This window comes from Diadema antillarum, unplaced genomic scaffold (genome assembly GCF_040938485.1).
Source record: "Diadema antillarum isolate AM-2024a unplaced genomic scaffold, OU_Dant_1.0 scf00000008, whole genome shotgun sequence".
In the NCBI taxonomy this organism is placed as follows: domain Eukaryota; kingdom Metazoa; phylum Echinodermata; class Echinoidea; order Diadematoida; family Diadematidae; genus Diadema; species Diadema antillarum.
Window position 1 is genome coordinate 2,408,979 of NW_027270897.1, and position 23,792 is coordinate 2,432,770.

General features: G+C 37.2%; 1 protein-coding gene across 1 annotated transcript; it reads left to right on the forward strand.

The window, feature by feature from the left end:
• The first annotated feature begins 708 nt into the window (after positions 1 to 708).
• On the forward strand, positions 709 to 17,942 carry LOC139717920 (uncharacterized). Its single transcript, XM_071629408.1, has 10 exons — positions 709 to 862; positions 4,182 to 4,259; positions 5,980 to 6,261; positions 7,937 to 8,158; positions 9,695 to 9,760; positions 9,947 to 10,012; positions 11,331 to 11,442; positions 13,489 to 13,639; positions 15,802 to 17,074; positions 17,833 to 17,942. Exons 2-9 carry the CDS (start codon positions 4,199 to 4,201, stop codon positions 16,549 to 16,551), a joined length of 1,710 nt encoding a protein of 569 aa, XP_071485509.1. The 5' UTR covers positions 709 to 862; positions 4,182 to 4,198; the 3' UTR covers positions 16,552 to 17,074; positions 17,833 to 17,942.
• The last annotated feature ends 5,850 nt before the right edge of the window (positions 17,943 to 23,792 follow it).

The following is a 23,792-nucleotide window of genomic DNA, read 5'->3' on the forward strand; positions in this document are numbered from 1 at the left end:
CGCACACACACACACACACACACACATACATACACAGATGTCATTCTTGCTGGATTTTTTGGGTAATCTCCGGGGAAAAAATTCATGCTGTCAGAAATATTTGGTTTGTAATTGATCCTTTAACGCATTATAACGCACAAACCTAAAACCAAAAAAGAAAAAAAAAAGAAAAGGGGAAAAAAAGAAATGTAAGACAAAGGTCCTGAGGCCTGATTTTTTTAGTTTGTCCAATAATGTGCCTTTCAGAACAGAGCATGAGCATGAGGTATTAAAATATGAATAGCCCTTAAAACACTCTCAGTGTCACCCAGGCATATTCCAAAGAAGCCGGCTCTTATTCACTTTCCTTCTCTTAAAAATTATTAAGTGAACTGTTTATGAAACTACAAAATCATTAGTGATATGACGCCTTTGATACGTTTTAGAGTGTTGTAACTCCATGTGCCAAGTCTAACGCTGATGTAACAGTTAAAAGACTGTTAAAGGGTAAGGGAATTGAGGTGAAAAACTGTTTTGACTATTAACAAGGTTATTCATCAAATTACACATGAACGTTATGATAGGGCATATGATAGGGAAGTTATACACACATCACGAATGCATAAATTGTTTGCTATGATAGATAATTGGTTTCTTCCTCATCAAGGAAAATCAGCATTGAAACTGGTTAATGGACGTTCGCCGCATGACGGGTTTCTGGTCTTTGAAACAAACACATATGTGTGCCCTGAGGGATTTGATGATAGAGCTGCTGATTTGCTTTGCGAAAGACTCGGCTTTCCAGCCGTTCAGGAATACTTGAATCAGACATTGCCTGGCACTGTGACAAGGAGTGGGTTCATTCAGTTACGATGTGGTGAAGGTGAGTGCAAATAAACGTTGAGGAATATCGCGTATTATTACCTATACGAGGGAGTTTTGCCAGGCAATTCCGGTTGTTATTTTGCAGGGTTAAAGGTCAGGAGTTGTTATTTTGCAGGGTTAAAGGTCAGCAGTCAATATGCTTTTCGCCACGTCGCTGCGTAACAGTAACAGTATGTGCAAACAGTGCAATCTTCCGGTTTGCGGAGGTGGGGAGAGAAAGAGTGGAATCTCTCTCCCCACCTCCCTGCTTTAAACGTAAACGTTCCGATCGACCACGAAAAGAAAACATTCCAGGACGTCCAGGGTGTCAGTTACACGCACCGCAGAAGAACGCTGATAAATCAACTCATACAAGGTCGACCACTTACAGCAGCACTAGGCAATGACTAACCTAGTCCATTTGTGATCAGTGATTGCACAGTGACCATCAGTTTTACAACTCTCAAACTTTAAACAGAGAAGTAAAAATAAAGTGTAAGAACGTTCAGAAATTTGAAGTTTGCCTGTTGCAACTACATGAATCTTTGAAGTTGGAGTTGAATGATACATTGATGAACAATTTTGCAATTAGTCAACATGTTGATGGTGTACAGGTAGTCAAATGTGGCTTGATCTGTATCATATATAGTGTATAGCCGTATTTACATATTTTCTTAATTTACCTAGGGGGATAGGTAATAATTATGATATTGACTGGCCTTTCTTTCGGGAGGTACCAGATGAATATTGCCCGCACTGAAAACATATTGCCCTCGTCTTCGACTCGGGCAATATGCTTTCAGTTTGGGCAATATTTTCTGGTACCTCCCTCAGGGCCAGTCAATATTATATAAGTATTAAGATTTAAACATCGGAACATTATTGGCCTATGACAAGGCTTTGCTACGACCCTTGAAATAATTGGTTACTTGTCAGAGGCTGAACCAAAGTGTTTTTGTTTTGTTCTACTTTGTAGTGTTGTGTTGTACTTTGTTTGTTTTGTGCCACTCAAGTTGGGTTTTTGTCATTAGCTGGCAGTGAAAAAAAAATGGAAGGCCTCTTTCGGACTGGTCCTCAGAGCTAGATAACCGTTGAAATGCAGATTTTTGGAATTAAAGATTTGCTTTAACTGACCATTAATTTGCCATGCGGTTCGCGAGTACAATTAAACAAACAAGAAGAAACACCTCCATTACTACATGATCTTTGCAGACTGTTTTTGCGTCTTTGTGCCAGGACACTATAAATTGGGGCATACTGCAATTCATTATTATTCATGCATTTTGTTTTTGTCCAAACAAAGCGATCCATGCTCAATAAATCCAAAGCCCCAACCTGCATAATGTTCCGTGGACAACGATATTTTGATTTATTATTTTCTTTTAAGTGGAAGTATTATCGTGCAATTAAAGAATGCCGTTGTATCTTATGTGTTTCTATGATACCCTGAATTCATTTCTGCTAACTTGCATCTATTCAAATGATGTATCCCAATCACATAAGAAATATTCTTCGAATATTGCTAGTTATGCATGTGATTCCTCATATCAAACTGTAATGCCGTAAAGACACTTATATTTTTATCGATTAAAAAAAAAATACAAAGAAGAAAAAATCACAGTCTGAATCTTTGGCTGATTGGATTTGTTTTTCATTTCAATTTTGTTCATCAAAGATGAACTACACTAACTATATGTAATTACAACTGTAGTCACAACGACTAAAATAAACCGTCTCCATTAATGTTCCATCTTGGCAAGGTAATCATCATCATTGCTTATATAAATAACATGGTTACTTTGGCCCCTTTATTACATTACATACCTTGGTGATTGATACAAATATCCCGTTTTCTCAGAGAAATTCGGACACCCCTAGGAATAAATCAATTTGTACGTATCTAAAACCTATAAGCAATTTGAACCGTTGGAAATTAACATTTGATATTTCTATAACTAATTACATGCAGTTCAGGGCCTAATATTCTCATTGTGATGAATGGAACGTTCGTGTACATGACATATTGGTAATTGCACTAATGTCAACTAAATTTCTTAGGAGAAATTTTGAATTTTGCAATACTTTTGAAATACAACTGCACATGTCAGCTCTATGATACATCTTTTTCCCACTGCATATTTCTCAGTATTGCAAAAATCGACATTTTGAAAGCACAACCCTGGGGGATGATGATTATTATCTTGTTATAGTATCACATGAATTTGTATTCTTATTTTCCTTCTTTGTAGTTTTGTTATGTACTGTTTAATCTTTACAACAACGTGTATTCTTTTGCACGTTGTACGAGAAGCAAAACAAATGCAAACAAACAAACAAACAAACAAAGATGTTATTCTTGCATAGAGAGTGTGAAATTTTCGATATTTCTTGATGCGATTTCTTTCTAACTTGCCCATATTCTTCTCACAGCTTGAGTGAGGATATTGCGCAGTGAATTCACAAGCAAATGCTGACGAAATTATTCCATTGAAATCGGACATTGTCGGGAGCTGCACAATAAATCCTCTCCCAAGTATAGCTAAACTGTCCTAGATGTCCATAGACACAAACAATCACTCTCTCTCTCACTTCGTCAATGAAATAAGTCACCGTAAATTATTTTGATTAATCTTTCATGTTCTTGTTGTACCCAAATCAAAACGGCTTAAAGGAAACCAAAACCTAAAGAGAAATGTGGATTGAGTAAAAGCAGCAACACTAGTAGAACACATCAGTGAAAGCTTGAGGAAAATCCTAAAATCGATGCAAAAGTTATGAATTGTTAAAGTTTTGATATTGAACTTCGATCTGCATCGACTCTGATTTCCCTCCAACTTTCACTGATGTGTTCTACATGACTTATGTAGCTGTATTCACTCAATCCACACTTCTCTTTGGGTTTTAGGTTCCCTTGACAATGAAACATAATTTTATTTTGCTATTCATTATAAATTGATAGGTGACACGTTCCTCGAGATGTGCTCATTGGCAACCATCGGATGTTCGTCGAACCAAGTTGTTAGACTGAAATGCCGAGGTGAGAATTTGTTTTATATTAGGAGTGTTTGGTGTTTTATGACACGGCTTATGTAGCGACGTCTCTAGATCAATGTCTGGAAGCACAATTATTATAATTGGCATATTAATATTTAGTGCCTCTTTCGGGTTTGACAGATATTTTCCTGTCTCAGGTTCGGTTTCTTTTCCCTCCAACTTTCACTGATGTGTTCTACATGACTTATGTAGCTGTATTCACTCAATCCACACTTCTCTTTGGGTTTTAGGTTCCCTTGACAATGAAACATAATTTTATTTTGCTATTCATTATAAATTGATAGGTGACACGTTCCTCGAGATGTGCTCATTGGCAACCATCGGATGTTCGTCGAACCAAGTTGTTAGACTGAAATGCCGAGGTGAGAATTTGTTTTATATTAGGAGTGTTTGGTGTTTTATGACACGGCTTATGTAGCGACGTCTCTAGATCAATGTCTGGAAGCACAATTATTATAATTGGCATATTAATATTTAGTGCCTCTTTCGGGTTTGACAGATATTTTCCTGTCTCAGGTTCGGTTTCTTTGGTTTCCACAAAAGAGATATTTTTGGAAGTGTTTATTGAAACCTTACAAAATTACAAACAGTCAAAGATAAATTAGATACTTTGAAATTATCATGAATAATTGTTTGCATGACAGCGTATGACTCTAGCTGTAATTTTGGGCACAATATAAATGTAGCTTTCAAGCCGCTAACATCGAATTTTCAAAGTGTGTCTCATTGCACGTCTCCAGATCCCGCATTGGTACATGTCTGATTTTTTTCCATACTTTTTTTTTTGCCATCCACACATACTTGATTTTTGAAAAGTCATCTTCGTGGACTTAGATCGCCTGCTTAACGAGTTTCGTTAATTTCGTAGATTCGTTGGTAATGGTTTCTGACTGCTATGTCATCGTATATTGACAATTATAAAATGGGTTTAAGAATGTAGCCAATAGGAAGCGCTGAAATGAGTCACGTGTGCTTCGGTTATTCTAGTCCCATTGCACTGCGTGTTAAATCCTATTGCCGATTGTCTGTGCGCGCGGCGGCTCCTTTGAATTGCATGCATACGCGCTGTCAATCCTGTAAACAACTTCTAGTTCGGGCTGTCGGCCGGCCGGCCTTTCTTCCCTTGTGCATAACATGTGTGGCGTACGTATACTCTTATACGTACAGTTCAGTAGACCGAGCGTTGTGGGACCGGACGCGTACATGGAGTCACTTTGAAGGGCAAATCCAACGATTTAGCAGGTTAATTCTCACGCCGTTTTCAAAGTATGTTGTCTAGTAGGCCTATATGAGGAGTCTATATCAAGTCTTTAAGGTAAAGGGTGCATATTCTATGTAAAATTAGTAAGTTTTCATGCGGAAACTTAAGTGTCCGGAAACCCAACTCCCCATCATACTTATATGTGCGGGATTTCCGAGTGCGACGTGCGTAAATGTTTGGGACGAACATCTTCGCACGTCTTGACCCACAAAGGTACGTGAAAAACGCTGAAAAATGCTGTTAGTTTTCGAATTTTCGACCCATTTTATAAAACAAATGATGCACAGGATTATTTCGTGGCGTTAGTGGAGATGCAGCTCACTCTCGGGTATTTACAATGTGTGCAACATGCACTCGGCTTCGCCTCGTGCATGTTTCACAATTGTAAATACCCTCGAGTGCGCTATACGCTTCCACTAACGCACTCTATCCTGTGCATCATTTGTATAACATTGGTGGTAGGATATGAGTTGCGTACAAATTGACTTAGTCTTCATTTATCATTTGCAATGCGTAATAAACGGGTATGAGCGATACTATGAAAAAAAAAAAAGAGAAGAGGTTATAGCTTGATTTGCTCTCAGCCTTTATGCACATGCTTTTCATACGACTCAGAGCCACAAAATCTTAAAATTTCCACTGATTGATTTCCGGTAAGCCTTGAGATATGCATTCTATTCATTTTATAGGTGACGTAGCAGTTTTGGTGTTCCCCTATTATTTTAACTACTCCCTTTACTTTCGGAATGTCTTAAAGCATTTATAGTCACAATAGTTGATTCATGGTAGTGTATCATTGTGCTTGTATCATATCCATGTAGAACCCGCGTTTATTGGTTGCTACAAAGGTGCCGGACAAACACTTCAGTCTCTCTTTTCACACAATAATGAAGTTCACGTTCATTCTGAAGACGAATGCATGTCTACCTGTCAACGTAAATCCGGAAACCAAGACGTTGCTCTCATACATCGAAGTTCGTGCGTATGTTTGCAATCAGAATCATTTGCCAATATAATTTCTGACAGAACGTATTCCCACAGTTGGACCTGTCCAAGCCAAATACAACCTGACTCCAACCACGTTCTGTTTTCGGCTTTCAACGGTGAGTTACAAACTGAGACTTAAAAATTCATCCCATGACTGTTCTATGAAGCAAAGATGAATGGATAGAAGGATCACAATGATAATTCTAGCATCGATTCTATTGCCTTCAGAGCAATCACTCGCAATTGCCGTCAATGCCATACATAACAAAATGCAATACAAGGGACAAATTTATGACTTTATAAATCACAATGAACCAATCACATTTTCTTCACTAAAATGCTGCAAATATTGTTATAATAATCAATAAGGCATGTATTTATCACTATATAGTGATTGCAGAAGTTTTAAGAACTATAGGATTAAGACTAAAGCATAATAATTCATTTTTTTATCTCAGAAGTAAAACGTTTACCAAAATGTGACCGTGCACCTCAAAACGAACATAAAGTCGCACACACTGATTTTGTGTGAGGACTGCAAATAAGTGAAATGGGTCAACCTAGCCGAACTTGACTTTTTTATATTTTCTGAAAGAGCGAGTCTTCTTTTACATTATGCTAAAATTTGGTACCATAAAACGGGCAGAAAAGTGTGTTTTTTTAGCAGTTTATCTCGAACATTTTAGGTAGAATAGTGTGATTAGGTGTGTCTTTAGAATCCCTTTTTCATTTCTGAAAAACCTTGTCCACACTCTTCACTTTCAACTCTAATAACTTTTGAAAGGATAGTGCTACTGTTTTGAAAGTTGGCATTAATTATGGACAGAATGTGTTAATGAGGCATGCTTAATTTCAGTTTAATCTAATAATCCCTTCGTTGTTGTTACTCTGGTGGTTTACTTCCTTTTTTTTTGTCCCATTCATCGCACAGCCAGCACGGTTTGGTAAAGATTAAGCGCTTGAATAGACACTGTACTTCAGAGCCTCTTTTCTCAGTTCACACTTTTCCTAAGTTTGTGCTTTCTTTCCAATATTTAGATAGGTTAGGAGAGTCCATTTGATTTGAGTTATACATCATTTTAAAGCTTAAAGTCTGCTCTTTCAGAATATGGTCTTAACTAAAAATTCATGTCTGGCGACTTTTTGTTTGTTTTGAGGTGCAGGGTCACAAATGTGACCCTGCACAAAAAACAGGAAGTAAACCACCAGAGTAACAACAATGAAGGGATTATCAGATTAAACTGAAATTAAGCATGCCTCATAAACACATTCTGTCCATAATTAACGCCAACTTTCAAAGCAGTAGCACTATCATTTCAAAAGTTATTAGAGTTGAAAGTGAAGAGGGTGGACAAGGTTTTTCAGAAATGAAAAAGGGATTCTAAAGACACACCTAATCACACTATTCTACCAAAAATATTCGAGATAAACTGCTAAAAAGACACACTTACTCTGCCCGTTTTATGATGCCAAATTTTAGCATAATGTAAAAGAAGACCCGCTCTTTCAGAAAATATGAAAAAGTCAAGTTCGGCTAGGTTGACCCATTTCACTTATTTTCAGTCCTCACGCAAAATCAGTGTGTGCGACTTTATGTTCGTTTTGAGGTGCACAGTCACAAATGGTCTTCGAAACGTGAGATATCGTTGAATGATACAAACAGGGCAAACCAGAAAACTCATGAAAGACTACCCAAGAGTTATTTTGCTTCTCTTCGTCTTTGTATTTTCCCGTATACATAATTCATGGGGCCTACGAGATGATCAGCCGTTTTGTTTCTCCTTCCTACAGTGTCAGTCGGGTTCTGTAATCATCCCGGCAATGTGTCAAATGGTCAATGGAACTCCAACATCACTAACTTTGGGTCCGTAATAACTCTCAGCTGTGGCGAAGGTTACGTCATCGATGGTAGCAAGACATTGCAGTGTGTATCTCTACCTGGAAAGTCGACCTACTTTCCTATTTGGAACGATACAGTCCCATCTTGCCGGGCTGTCAAAAACGAAATTCACGGTGGGTTGTTAAACCTAAGAACATGCCGTGAATATATTTTTCTTACAAATATGTTTATTCATAAAATTCCACTGTCTAAAGTCATTCCCTGTTAATGCATTTAAGTACAAGTATCTCTGTGGATGTTTAAGATTGTGCATGATTACAAAATAAACAGAGTATTTCGTCGTTCTCGCCAGTTTTCGATTTTGGAAAGAGAAACTTTCTTAACATATCCTGACGAATGCCCTAAAAATAATGTTTGATCTTGAAGATAATGCAGGGCGCATCAAATTATGGTATACCTCCCGAACCTGAAACAGTTATAGAAAGTCCGATCTCCGCGAACGTTGGCTACGGCACAACCAACACAGCAGGAGGAAACTTGGTTCTAGTCCCGACGCTTTCTTTTTTTTTTGTCGAACAGGACAATATCATATTTCATTGATTAAAGGTAGCTCTTAATTCCCATGAATGCAGACAAAAAAAAAATGAAAAAGGACGAGCGTTTAGTATGCGGGTGATAATATTTGACCCTGCATCAAACACCGACAAAAAGTCACCAGACATGGATTTTTATTACAGGGCAAATGCTGATACAGTACTCTCCGCGTAATCGGGTATCGCTTTAACGGGTACTCCGTTTAATTGGGTAGTAATGTCAAAATCAGTTCCAATGCACATTAAAATTACCTGATAATCGGGTTGCCTCTCCGCATAAATGGGTAAATAATTTTCTTTTAATGTAATTCCTACCCACATTTTATCGCAGATATAGCACTTTAAGAAATCATGAATGTCAAATTTTCCACGGCTAACGGCATTCTCTGTTTAATCAGCAAAGAAGACCAATCATTTGGGGAGTGATTACACATGAAAACACATGTACCAGTACCGGCTTGCCACACGTAAACGAACATTACACATGTAGCTGGCACTCACAATTGCACAGACAGACAGGAGTTGAACACACTTGCGCTCCTCCCTTGCTCTGCAACAACAGTCACAATACGAAAAGTTTGCATCGAAAATCAGGCCATGCACCAGCTCCATAATTTTGCTTTTCCCAAGTCACTTCTCGAAAAGTTAGCAACCCGACGTTCTATGTGGCTAGTGCACGCAAAGAGACGGCTTCATTTCGGAAAACATCACCCTGTTAGCGAGGAGTCTATAGTCAAAAGACAAAGTTTTCTGAAGACATATTTGTTCGTAAAACGAGGGTAAATTATTGCTAGATACTGAGCAAGTATGTATAATGTGCCGTGCAAGCACACGTGTTAATCATACGGTGTAGGTGTTTGGTGCAGTGTACAATGCATGTACATACACATTGTGTGTGTCAAATGTGAATGAGACGTGTTCTTCTGTTAATCGGGTACTCCGCTTAATCGGGTAAGAAACGCTCTGCCCGAGCCTACCCGATTATGCGGAGAGTACTGTATTAACACTAATAGAAAAAATCTATGTGGCTTTTCCGTCAAACATAATATCATTCATTGAATTAATTTCTTTTCTTTTTTTACAAACATGATTTTTATTTTGTATGTTCGTTGACAGAAAATACACTTCAAGATGTTACACCCAGCACCAGCACTAGACAGAGTATATACTACAGTAATAGCGGTGAGTAGCGATAAGTTTAAAACCAGCCAAAATGTATACTGACACTCTGTGTGCCTGAAAAGGATGATAAGTGATAATGAAACATCTGCAGTAATAACAATGAAAGCAATGATGATAACTTGCATATTGATGTAGATGGGATCTAGTATTTATGCTGCCATATTCTCATTCTTTTGTTTTTATAAGCTGTGGACGGGCATGCTTCTCAATGGGCAACGACCATGAAAGAAACAACCGCCGTGTCTCCTTCAGGTGATTAAAACATCTGGTGTTACCATGCTTATGCTTGTGTTTCTACATATAATTCAATTATGATGCTATAATCTTAAATTGATGCAAAGAGTAGCAAATCCCTCTTGCTGTCTTGTTTGTGAAAAAGTTAAGAGTGAGCCATTTTCCTTTCAATTTGTAGCCCTTTTCGCATAGGTGAGGTTCGCGGAAATTGGACTTTCTTTCCCTTATTATGGTTGGTGAGGTACATGCAGCAAGCATCATTCTAAAGAACCAGCATATATATATATATATATATATATATATATATATATACAACATTAAGCGTTTCAGCTGATCATTCTTCTCTCCCCCCAAAAAGGTTGTAGAAAAACTGCTCAAAACACACTTTTCCATTCAAACTTGAAAGTAACACAGAAGAAGGAAAGCTCTTTCAGTAAATAATCTGACAAACTCGAGATGGACTCGGTTGACCCATTTCCCCTTTTTTGAGTCCTCGTAAAATCACGAGGTGCGACTTTTTGTTCTTTTTGTGATTCACGGTCATATATATATATATATATGTATATATATATATATATATATATATATATACAACATTCAGCATTTCCAGTGATGATTGAATAACATCGGAGTGATGATGCGAACCTTTACCCGCTCTTATTTATGAAAGTTCGTGATTTGAGATTACATGTTATTAATGACCACATTAGTATTAAGAAGAAGCAGACACTGAAGCAAGAAAAAGTGACAGAGAAAGTGATAGCATATTAGTTTTAGGTCACACTGTCCACTGTGCATGAATATATATGCGCTTTTCTTAAACAGGGGCTAAAAAGCAATATTGATTGATTTCATCAGACTCTCGTGGAGACGTAACTATCATTATCAAAGATCCCGTTGATGTTCATGAAACTACATTTTCTAAAAACAAACAAACAAATACACACACAAATCCATAAGGGTTAATAGCGTGCCATTGCAACCAAAACCGCCCTGCCGTTTCGCAAAAGGTTTGTGAGGTTACAGAGGCAACCATGTGCAATACTTAACTTAAGCTAATTTTCTTAATTTTCTCATGTTTTTCTCTCTTAAAAACAAATAGTAGCTCTTTAACAGCAAAATTAAATCATACAATGATTCGTATATAATGACATGCATGCTTCAGGAATCAAGCATGCCAGGTTATGAAATCAAATCTTTATCAAAATATGATTAACAGCAGCAGCTATCTGTCTGTAGTCATTGTCAAAGAGAAAATCTTTGCGAGATGTTATTGCTCAGTCATTTATTCACTTCCAAGGTAACAAGGGGATAACTAAACTGCTTTGTCCTTCAGCCTCTGGATTTGCTCGGAAAAAGGTTATTACGTACATCCTGGGATCCCTTTTCGGTGTTGTTATTGGCATGCTTGTCATACTCTCGGCTTCGTGCAAACATCAGCAGAAAAGGTGACTTTTGTGTTAATTGTGGGGAAGTGGGTGGTGAATTTATTTGATGGTCATCAAAATATGATAGATGATTCAAAGTCAGTAATGTGTGTACATTGCTAGGAAGTATATATGGATGCTTTGTTGCTATTGCATATAAATATCCATTTCAAGGAATAGATTTCTCAGTATTCGCAGAAATTCACCATTAAAACGATTACAACAGCGACCAATTTCGAAAAGAACGTGTTAAGATGTTTATGTTTTTATATTCAGGGCCTATTTATCTACTTATTGTTTGGCTCTGAAGCCGGTGTAAGATGTCACGAAGTCTCAATAAATAAATAAAAGTGTCCGGTAGAGTAGAAAACACCTGTGCTAGTGTTACTTGTTTCAGTCCATGAAGGCATTCTTCTGGTGATGTGTTGTAACATAATTATTATCGTTATAATTATTTTCTTGGTCAATTTATTCTTAAATCTAGTAATGTTTATTTTCAAATTTAGTAATAATTCATAACCTCCAATTTTTTACTGGAACGTTTGCCTTTAACCAGGACTATATTCACTCAATCCACATTTACTTTTGTAGGACCAAAATTTTGGAATAACCTTAGCAATTGTTTAAAAACGGCCCCAAGTTTTAATTGCTTTAAAGTTAAGTTGAAGAATTTCTTTTTAGACAATTAAAAGAATTCATTCGAACGTCATCATTAAATATATATTGACTTTCACTTTATGCGTATGCCTTAGCGGTTCCGTTCACTCATCACTTTTCGTCTTCTCAATCGACATTGTTTTTTCTTCCTATTTTCCAACCATGTTATCAGTTCTTCTTCATCTTTCTGTCTTACTTTTCCTGTTCTATTTTCTGCATGACAGCGACTTAGTTTGTGGATTTGTCTGGGTGTTTGTCTAGGGCTAGTTAGGTTTTTATCTGTAGTTTGTGTAATTTTTTTTTTAATTTAGTCTCATGTGTTAAATAGAAGATCAATGATATAAGATGTTACTATAATTTTTTTTTGGGGGGATGCACCTTTCAAGCTTTGCTTCTTCAGCATTCATTCCCATCTCCTGCATTTTCGTAACTTCAGAATGTCTTTTTTTTGGGGGGGGGGGAGTGCTTTTTTTTCTTTTTCACCTTATCATTTGTATATCTATCAATTTCACTTGTCATATTTTGCAATATTCACATATATATGTATCTATATTTCATGTGGAAGGAAAAATGTATTTACAAGTTCTGTTGGAGATGGAAAAAATATATGAAATGAAATGAAATAATGATTGTGATCAAAGTTATCTATAGAGAAGAAGAATGATCAGACCTCTGCTACAAAAAGTTACACTAACTTGGCCTATTTTATGTACTACAACTGTCAGTCTGATAAATTCTTGGTGGTATTTCATTTCTATGATGATAACAATATAACAATAATGATTGTAAATTTATATTGTGCAGTTTCTGTGAAGAATATCATACTTAACTGGGCACGACAAAAAAAAATAGATTAATGAAAAAGTAACACAAACTAATTCTTAAATGAAAAAACCTACAATACAATGAAATTGTGACTTTAAGGACTTATAATTGCATAATCATTCAAATTTAAAAAAAAAATCTGTTGACATGCTGAGATGTATTGAAACATGACTATGGAAAACTTTCCTGAAACATGTGTTTTACGAAGATTTTTGAAACTGTCGACTGATGATGTATCTCTGATGTGAAGATAGAGAGGAGGTTATTCCAGAGTCTTGGTGCAGCACCAACATAGTACGGTCTGCTGATGTAATTTTCCTCTTGCACCGTGCATGACTGAGCAGCGTGCTGGGGTAATTTGACCTACGAAGCCTGTGGTATAAAATGTTAGAGTTGCAGGAATTGTGTATCACACCAAGTTTATTAAGAGCAATGGTAAAATGAAAATATGATTTTGTTTTCAACAATGTATTCAATTGCAATATTATTTTACAGTAACATCCCCTCCAGTTTAAATGTATGAATTCATTAACATGTTCTAAGAAATATGGTTTCCATTCTTTATTTATGGAATGTTATTCGTAGGCGTCGACAAGCTTCGAAGCGTTCGAAAGACCACTCCAGTGAAGAGCTGTCACAGCTGGATACGCCAAACACTTTGACTCATATTGAAGACACAGGAGATCATGGAGGAGCTTCATCTCATCCAGAGAATGCGTATGAGAACTGTGGAGCGGTAATGACATACAAATTACATCTTTTAGGTTACGGTTTTGATTTTAGGATTGAGAATTTCACAGTATGTGTGTGTCTGTGTCTTCTATGGGGTTGAGCTCAGGCTTGAAAAGAAATATAAAAAGATAATAATGGTAATAATAATAATAATAATAATAATAATAAGGTCTTATTTACCCAGGGTAGCCTCTTCAGTGTTGCCACTGCTCTACCAGAGGGCCCTGATGAAACCCTCCTCAACTTTGTTTTTCTTCGGAATTTCACTGCTCAGAGTGACGGTTGTGAATGGAATTTGACCTTATATGAGATAGTATGGAGTAACGTTTGTGGATGGTGAGTTGGCTCCATCAGTAGCGCGTCTGCCTCACGATCCAAAGGACCCGGGTTCGAACCCGAGTCTGGGCTGAGCAGTGTTGTGTGTAAACATATACCGTCCCCTCTCGCAAGAGGCAAAACACTCTGTCCCTCGGATAGGACATTTAAAATGGAGGTCCCGTGTATGAGAGAGTCACAACTCATGCACGTAGAAGTCCCGCTTCATTCATTCATCGCAGAGAGCAGGGTGTTTAACCCGGTGAAGTAGTCCCTCCTCACATGCAACTGGACCCCATGGATGACCAGCTTAGCGTAGCTGAAAATGGACTATCCAGCCATCTTCTCAGATGAAAATGAGAAACAAAAAAACAAGTAACCTGAAAAAAAAACTGAAAGTATTTTTTTTCTCAATGTTAGCAAAAAAAAAAAAAACAAAAACAAAAAGGTCGCATGAGCTTAATATTACCCTATAGGCAAGTATAGTCGATAGTCGTATAATGCGTTTCTGGTCGGCTTTTGGTTTACCGGTAATAGTGTTTCCTTACAAGGGTGCACGTCTTTGATTTAAATTTTGTCCTTATCATTGAATGAGAGCAGCAGTGGCTTTTAGCAGTTTTCGTGGATCACAGGACTTCTGTTACAAATAAAAATGTGTATGAACTTTTTTTAGGCCTGGTCACACTGCTCAAAAGTCGAAACAACGCATGAATCACTAAAGAAATTCGAGCCTTACGAGATACATGCGCGATTTACGCATTTTCATGAGTTTGTCTGATGTGGAACCTTCGTACGTCCGCCGATGTGCGCCGGCTTACGCGATTACGCTTTACGCGATTACGCTTTACGCGATTCCAGGTTTTCAGCAGCTCAAAACTTGGCTTCGGGTAAAAGTTTACGCAGTATTGCGCTGTTTTATGTAATTTTTGCGTAGTTTACGTAGTTCTTTGGAATACGCGAAAAATGCCCGAAATATGCGTGGAATAACAGTGATGCCGATCGCGATGCGCGAAATGCGCGTCATACGCCGCTATCGCGGGATAGAGTGTGTTAGTGAAGGTGCGGCGCGCTCGAGAGTATGCGCGAATGTCATGCGCGATTCATACGCAATACGCAGTTCATTAGTGAAAACTGCACAGATTACCATGCTCATGTAGCACTCGCTCAAAAGTTTCCCGTGTCGACCTCAGTCGTCGCGCGTACAACTGTTATGCACAAGAAAGGCCGCCGGCTGTTTCGCCCTATTTACAGGGACAGCGCGTATTAGCGCGTGCGTGCCTATGCGCTGAAAGTGCGTGGTTACCTGAAGAAAATTCGTGATTTTTCCGCGCAGTGATTGCACATCGGGGACCTCATTTTCGCCCATCGTGCGTAAATCAGCGAAAATTTTCACGACGAAAATTCACGAAAAGTACGCAAAACCAAATTTCTTGCGTGATTCATGCGTTTATGCGACTTTTGGGCAGTGTGACCGGGCCTTTAGAAACTACGGATAGCAGTGCCTTTGATCACTGCGTTGGCATAGCCATGCGTAAAATATTGCTACTAAAAGCCCGTAGGGTTACGTTTATCTGTCAGTGTATTAAGTGTGATTCATATTAGTTTTAAATGCTAACTTAGTCCACACACAATCGTCGACATTAGTAGACTCAGTGTACTATAGAATTGACCCTATTTTCCAGAGTCTCGATCTTTTCTGTAAACTACTTTTTCTATGAGTTTGATGATGTGAGAACGTGGAAGCTTAAGTAGTAATATATCGTTCTAAATCAGAAAATGCTAATATTTTCACGATATTGAATGTGATAGACGTGTCTCATGGTGACTTTATGCGTGTTTTATTATTGATAGGGTCACATGTCAGCGAACCTGTCTCTTGAAACTACAGTGAACAACGGGGGAGGTATTGAAAGCTCAGCTGAAACAGGATCATGTCCTTCTTATGACGTCATACACCAGGAGAGTGAACACTTTTTTGAGTGCATAAATACTGGAGCCGATAACACGAAAGCACTATACATGGAAATGTCTGGGGCAGGGACGAAGGGGAAGAAGAAGGTTGTAATTCTTCAATCCAGGCATATCAGTGAAGAGGAAGAAGATGTTGATGAAGACGGCTATCTGCTTTCCAATGTTAGTCTGCACGGAGGTACAAGATTTCAACCTGCAGCAAGTCAAGATTCGAAAGAGCGTTGTGGCAGTGACACAGTGTTACCCTGTGGTAACAAAGGCGGCACAACATTATCTAATCAGCCCACACGAGCTCCAGGTGACACTAGTGAATCTGAGAACGTGCAATCGTCAATCTACCATGAAATTCCCTCAGCTTCCGACCAATCCGCAGCTATTCCAGAACCGCAATACTCTCCTACTTACTTGAATATCGAAGGAAATTACAAATTAGTTCCTTATGCGATGACCCTGAACGACCCTTTATATTCGATATCTATCTATCCTAGCACCTCACGAGAGGAGCATGAGGTGGATGAACATGGCTATCTTGTTTCAGAAGCAGATACTGATGGAAACATCAGTGATCGTTTAGAGAGCCAAAACAGCTTGTTGCCCACAAAAAATGGTTTTGTACAAAAGCAAATTTAAATTTCCCCAAGAACAGAAGATCATTTCAATTCAACAGTGTATGAGAGTATTCCTGATGAACACAAACTCTAAAGACGCTTCAATACTTACCTGGATGATACCTGATGTCGCAATAAGGACGAAAATACGATGCGTGATGTTCGTCTTTCCTAATGTTAGTTATGCCGAAACACACATTATTGTTATACCCCAGATGTTTGTTATTCCAAAAAGGAAATAGGGTTCATTAATCCGTACATTTGTGGAGTAATTCAGAAGGTCGTTAATCTAAAAAATGTTATGAAGTTTGATGTTTCGAAGGTTCGTTAGTCAAAAAATAAAATAGGGGTGTATACTAACGAACCTATTAACTTATATTTTTGTTAAAATCATCTGTGAATGATTCATCACGGGTACAAGGGAATCATAGTGATAGGACTTTAGAATGATCTCGCAGTGTAAGTTAAAAGTATGACTTATAGGAAAGAGAATGCGTAAGTGCCTTCATCTTTTTATGACAGTTACCCCAAACACAAAACTATAGGTGACCCGCTACAACAAAATGGTCCTAAAGTCGCGCACGGTCGAAGCCATGAAAATCGAGTTTGAAGTCAGAGCATCAAAATTGGTCAAAACTTACGATTTTCTGAATTTGACATATTATTAGAGTATGACATGTCTTCTATCATCTGTCGAAATTTTGAAGCAAAATGATGAAAGGAAAGACCAAAAATAGCGTTTTTCTGGGCCATGTTTTTTGGCGTTTCAACGAAGTAGAAACTGCTTCGAACATATTGAGCGCCACAGATAGGCTCCGCCCCTAACAACGACCAGAGTGATCTCATTGGTCAGTTTGCTGCCTACCGCTAACCGAAGCGTGAAGCTCGCACACTGCCCAGTCGACTGGTGCGTGCTGGCGGGGTGCGCTATGCCCAGCCGCTTCTCCTGGCATCCTGGTCACTGATTGGTCGGTGAGGAGACCGCCGACGCTGTGTTTGAATGAGCATTTCGGGTGTTGCTAGGGTTTACCTTCTATTGTCCGGAGGTGAATACTGACTTGCGTGTCCCTTGACAGTGATTGCGTCGCAAGGAAAACTTTTAGGGCGCTTTTCTCGAAACAGTGATTTCCCAGACGTCTCGACATGCTCTCTTTTAAACATCGATATCTCCGCAGCCGATTATTTCTATAAGATGTGTTATATATCAATTTAAAGCAGAAAGGTTAGGGAATTGTGTCATGCAATTTTCAAATAATCGACCTCGCCCGACTTTAGGACCATTTTGTTGTAGCGGGTCACATAGTCTCTGATTTATGAGCCTATAATTACATCCATCCAGTATTAATCCAAAAGTATGGAAACGAATGTCCATAATTATATAGAGCAACTCCAAAGAAGATTCCACTTTCGCCGTTAATAAATTGGATTGTAATACAGAGTTAAATATTTTCCGAATATACAGAAACACGAAATAATTGAAGCTGTGATAGTTATCAAAATGTGGTGATGAAAACTATAGATGAAGATGTATTGTAAATGATTTAAATCTCATTAACTCACTTTTTTTTTAAAATTTTCAATCAGCTTTTTAAATGTATTGTATTTTTTTGAAATGTTAGTATATTTGTGTGCTGTAAACGTGCATTGTACATTTCCTTGTACTTACCTGCCTCTTGGTAGATAATAACCTAGGAATGGCGACGTACACGCTTTGATTTATGAATGAATAAAGCATGCTACATTTAAACACATGTCATCTTGTCAGTCACATATGTCACTCCGTGTTTTTTTTTTTTTTTTTTTTGGAAAAATCATGGCATTCCAATATCATAAGTACAGAATCTAACGCTTCATTCCATTTTTTTTCTCCATTTTTAAAAATTTTATTCCATTTCAGCACGGCACAAGCTTCATCGATGGCTGTTCTTTTCCCTGTCCATGCACACACACACACACACACACACACACACATACACATACAACCTAAAATACAAATGCAATGATATAATTTTACAAAGCAATGTAAATGAGCAAACATAATCACAGGCTATGGTCGCAACCCAGAGGGGTGACCTACCGATTTGTAGCCTGCTCGGTCGTCGCTAACATATTGGCACCGCCCAGAAGGTTTTGTTTTGTTTTGTTTTGTTTTGTTTTGTTTTTGTTTTTAGCTGTCGAGTAGGCTACGACCGATGACCGATGGGGTACTTCTGATGTTACGGCAATCGGTCTCTTGCAGCTGAAGTTTTCACGTTGAGTTAAAATCAGCGGCGACCAACCAGTTGTGACCGTGCATCACAAAACCAACAAAAAGTCGCCAGACATGGATTTCTATTTAAGGGCAGATTCCGAAAGAGCAGACTCTAAGCTTTACAATGATGTGTAGCTCAACTGAATTGGACTCTCCTAACCTATCTTAATTTTGAAAAGAAAGCACACACTCACACACTCAGGAAAAGTGTGTTTCGAGAAAAGAGGCTCTGAAGTACAGGGTGAATCTGTCTACTCAGGCGCTTAATCTTTGCCAAACTGTACTATATAGCTATGCGATGAATTGGACAAAACATAGGATGTAGGCCACTGGAGCAACAACAATGAAGGGATTATCACATTAAGTTGAAATTTAGCATGCTCTATTAAGTCCTCCTGTACATGATCAATGCAAACTTTCAAAGCAGTACCAGGAGCACTATCTCTTCAAAAGTTATCAGACTTAAAAGTGAAGAGTATGCAAAGGATTATCAAGAAATGAGAAGGGGCCTCTAAGGTATACCATACTACTTTACAAAAAAGGGTTGAAGAAAATCTGCTCAAAATGCATTTTCCCATTGATTTTATGACCCTAAACTTAAAGGGGAAGGCTAGTAACTGATCAGTGGGAATCAGTGGAAATGCTGGGAGATGATTGTTCCGATCCTTATGGGATTCATTCAAGAGTACATTATATATCCATTGTTGTGTGAACATTATTTGCTTCAGAATGGTCTCATATTCAAGTAATGTGCAGTTTAATGTTTCCAGGTTAGCATGCCTGGTCAGTGACGGGGCATTAAGCTGCACATTACTTGAATATGAGACCGTTCTGAAGCAAATGATTTTCACACAATGATAGATATATAATGTACTCTTAAATGAATCCCACAAGAATTGGAACAATCATCCCCCAGCATTCGCACTGATTCCCACTGATCTGTTACTAGCCTTCCCCTTTAATGTAAAAGAAGGGTAGCTCTTTCAGGAAATATGAAAACCTGAATATTGACTTAGTTGTCCCGTTTCACCTGTTTTTGTGTCCTCACTTCGGGGTGCGACATTTTTTTTTTTTTGTTTTTTTGTGGTGCACGGTTACAGTTTTCACTTGCTGCCCCGAAAAATAGACCGGTGCCTATAAGCGGCAATTGCTCGGGCAACTACCTCATTAAGCGGAACAGAAATAGTAAAGATAGAACTGACAAAAGCACAGAGGAAAACCAAGTGACCAGATCAGAAAGAACAACAAAGTCAAACTAGAAGACGAAGAGGGACGGATAGAGTCAAGGAAACCCCCAATCTTCTCACCATGAAAGAAGAAACATGTAGCTGCAGCTTCTATCACGCAGAAGAGGACTCGGCTACCAATAAGTGGGACTGGGAGACAGGGACAACACTTAGGGAGGATGAGCTGAAAGTGCATGAATGACTACTTGTTTATTTTGTCTTTGAAGAGAGAAACAAAGGTGTTCACTTTAAATAATTAAACATTTTTTTGAGAAATATGAATTTTAAAAAAAAAGTTTACTCTCTCTCTCTCTCTCTTTGGTATATGTTCGCCATTAATCTCAAGTTTATGTAGACACGTCATGAAGAGTATATCAATGTAGTTGGCGCTTTTTGCTCATGAATTACAACATGGCTTTCTGGCAGTTCCTCCTTTTGGTCAGACCTGGACTCAGTAGACATTGTAAGTACCTTGCTGTCATTAAAGTAACAGTTTTCTGTAAAAGCAGGAAAAATATATTTATATATACTTTTATAACATTAATTATGTTAGAAGACTTTTATGATAATGACCTTCTGAATAACTTTTCCTTTGTACTTTCATCATCACGGTGATAATGCGGCAGAAGTGAACAATTCAAGTTGTGATATCAAGAATTGAATTTGTGATATCACAAATTCCGGGAAGTGTAACGCATGAACCTAATTTGTTATGTCAAGAAATCGAATTTGTGATACAATTATTTAATATCGTGATATCACAAATTTAAGTTTTTGATATGAAGAATTCAATTTCCACGTCTTTAAAATGAATTTGTGATATCAGAAATTCGATTTCTTGATTATATATATATATATATATATATATATATATATATATATGTTGATAAGGTAGTCCACGTGTTGGCAAGATAAAAAGATTAGTAACAAAACTGCAACAAAGTTCATGCTGTATTCACCAACGGTTTATTTCTTCACACAAATTTTCGAGCGTCTCGCCGCCCTTTCTCAAGTGTTGATACTATCTCTCTCTCTCTTTCTCTCTCTCTCTCTCTCTCTCTCTCTCTCTATATATATATATATATATATATAGAGAGAGAGAGAGAGAGCTATATAAGTTTTGCGTAATACGCAAATGGAAATTCGTGATGCTCTTATTTCATTAAGGTTTCTCATTGTAAACCATAATGCATACATGATATAGTTATCTACACATAAGATAAAAATAAACTCAAAAGTAGAAAATGTACTACACATAAAAAAACAATGAGATATAGCAATTTTACATAACATGAATACATAAACACCCCGTCTATACATCAACTATTCAACTGAAGGAAAATTGTAGAAATTACTTCACTCCATCAACTAAAAAAACAACAACACCGTAATTACATCATCCTAACCCATACATGTTTCCATTCTTAACCCAGAACTGAGTGTTTGAGAGTGTTTTGTTTGAAGAAAACATAAACCTATACATGCAATGAAGCTTTAGCAATGATCTACACTCAGCAAAAAAAAAGAAAAAAAAGAGGGCAGAAAGTAAACACTTTCTAAAGAAATATTTCTCATATAATATTTGGCTAAAAGTGAATGTATTTCTAGATAATTTGATTGGCTTTCGAGCTGGTACTTCAACAACAACAACAACAACAAAACCCTTAAAGGGATAGTACAGTATTGGTGGAGACGAGAATTTGGCTTTTAACTTTTTTGCGAGATACCAAGAAAACGCTTGTGTTATAGTACAGAGCATACCATTTTAAGAGGAATTCAAAGTTTATTTGATGAAAATCAGGCTTGGAATGACTGAAACATCCAAAAACAAAGTACAACAAAGCGGTCGTGATAAAGTGTGGGTCCCACACTTTATTAGAATCGCTCTTTTTTTTGGATATCTCAGCCATTTCAAAACCAACTTTCATCAAATAAACGTTGAATTCCTCATAGAATTACATGCTCTTTCATGTTTCATAAGAGGTTTCTCATTATCTCACCCAAAAATGTTAGAAACCTGAAATTAGGTCTCAACCAAAACTATACGATCCCTTTAAGCATGAGTGAACACCTTTGTTTTTCTATCCAAGGGCACAAAAGTAAAAGTCACAAAACTGAGAATCTGTCATCCACGCGTAGGTGCTCTTCCATGTAACGATAAGAACAACCAACAAATTTCACACAAAAAAGGAACATAAATTAAGTTGCTGAAATAAACATATATGATATCTTAAGAGGCCAAAATTTCAATTCAAATGAAATAAGAGAAGAAGCATTAATTAACCAAAAATGGTAGAAATTTTAGTTCTTTTTTTATTCAAATTTGGAAATTGTAAATAAATTTTGGTTTTTGACTTTATTTTGTATTTTCCTGAATTACTAATTTAAAAGAATAAAATAAAACATATTTTCATGTAATCATGTTTATGCATATTAATCATTGTCATTTGAAGTTTGACGTGTCAGAAAATTCTTATTTCCCCCCTTTAGTTACCAATTTTGTTTTTTTAGAGGTTATAGACAGATTAAGAGAATGCAAACTTATTTTTTTGCTATTTCACTATTTCATTCATGTCTCTCATTGTGTGAAACATGTTGTCATTGTTATCGTGAAGGGCAATTGCCCTGAAAGACAACAACTTTTACTTTTGTGCTTTGGAGGACAAAAACGATTGTGTTCACTCATGTTTCATTTTGTATTAACCTTCTAGCTTGATAGCAAATTTAATTATCTATAATACGGTATATAATGCATTGTTTTTTATCAAAGTCTTTCATAAAAAATGTGAACTTGAAAAAGTGTTTAGTTTTTTTAAAAGGTATTTCAATTTTGGGCAAAAAGCAAAATGCTAGCTTTGCATCAAATTTATCTCTTAAATCGAAATTGCACGTAGCTCTACTCTATATTACACCTTATAATGTAGATGAATGTCAATGATTAGAACCAAATCAAATGAAAAGCAATAAAACTAGCAATATCTAAACACGCTAAGCCAAAAATGCTCTTGAGTTTAAAATTGTCCGGTATCTTTGAAATCACTTTCCAAGGATGATCTGGATATCTCAATTAAGGGTGATGGTGTATACACACAGATACAATAACGATGACAGATAAATTAATGACAGTGATAATTTCAACAGAATTACCTATCGAATGCTGATTGAACCTGATGTGAGCTTTTTTTTTTTGGCGTAATGTGTCACCAACTAAAGTCTTGGGATATTTAATTTACCTCAGGACATTGAAGGTTCAGTATATTTTGGATAATAGTAGGAATGACATCACGATAACTTTATGATAACTATAAACTGATGACCAGTTAGTCGTCAGAACGTGTAAACCATCATTATTGGAAAGACGTTTGTTCTCAAGAAGACTGTTGTTACAACTAGGTTAGCAAGACTTGTGTGTCAAAATGCTTATAGGGATTGTACATTCCTAGGATGAAGGTAAGGGGCAGAAAAAAAAAAGTGACGCAACAGAGTGAAGACATTTCTTGGATATTAATGATATTGTTATCCAATTTTTACCGAAGTGTCTATATCTATTCTTTTCTATTGGTGTGTGTGTGTATGTGTGTGTGTGTGTGTGTCTGTGTCTGTGTTGGTAAAACAAGGGAAAGAGTCGCCTTAATGATGAAATTTTGTGCGATGACAGAGAGATACATCTTGGGACAAGAGATTAGAAGGCACTGAAATTGAGGTGTAGTATTTTCTTCTTCTTTTTTTTCTAAAAAAATGGTAAATTGAAAAAAATCATATAAGGGATTTCATACTATCATGGGG

What these genes read in the sequence shown, in the direction of transcription:
- LOC139717920 (XM_071629408.1), top strand. Translation starts at nt 4,199, where the DNA reads ATGTGCTCATTGGCAACCATCGGATGTTCGTCGAACCAAGTTGTTAGA. An exon ending in TGTTAGACTGAAATGCCGAG is followed by an intron (nt 4,260 to 5,979) that starts GTGAGAATTTGT and finishes ATATCCATGTAG; the next exon opens with AACCCGCGTTTATTGGTTGC. An exon ending in AACCGCCGTGTCTCCTTCAG is followed by an intron (nt 10,013 to 11,330) that starts GTGATTAAAACA and finishes TTTGTCCTTCAG; the next exon opens with CCTCTGGATTTGCTCGGAAA.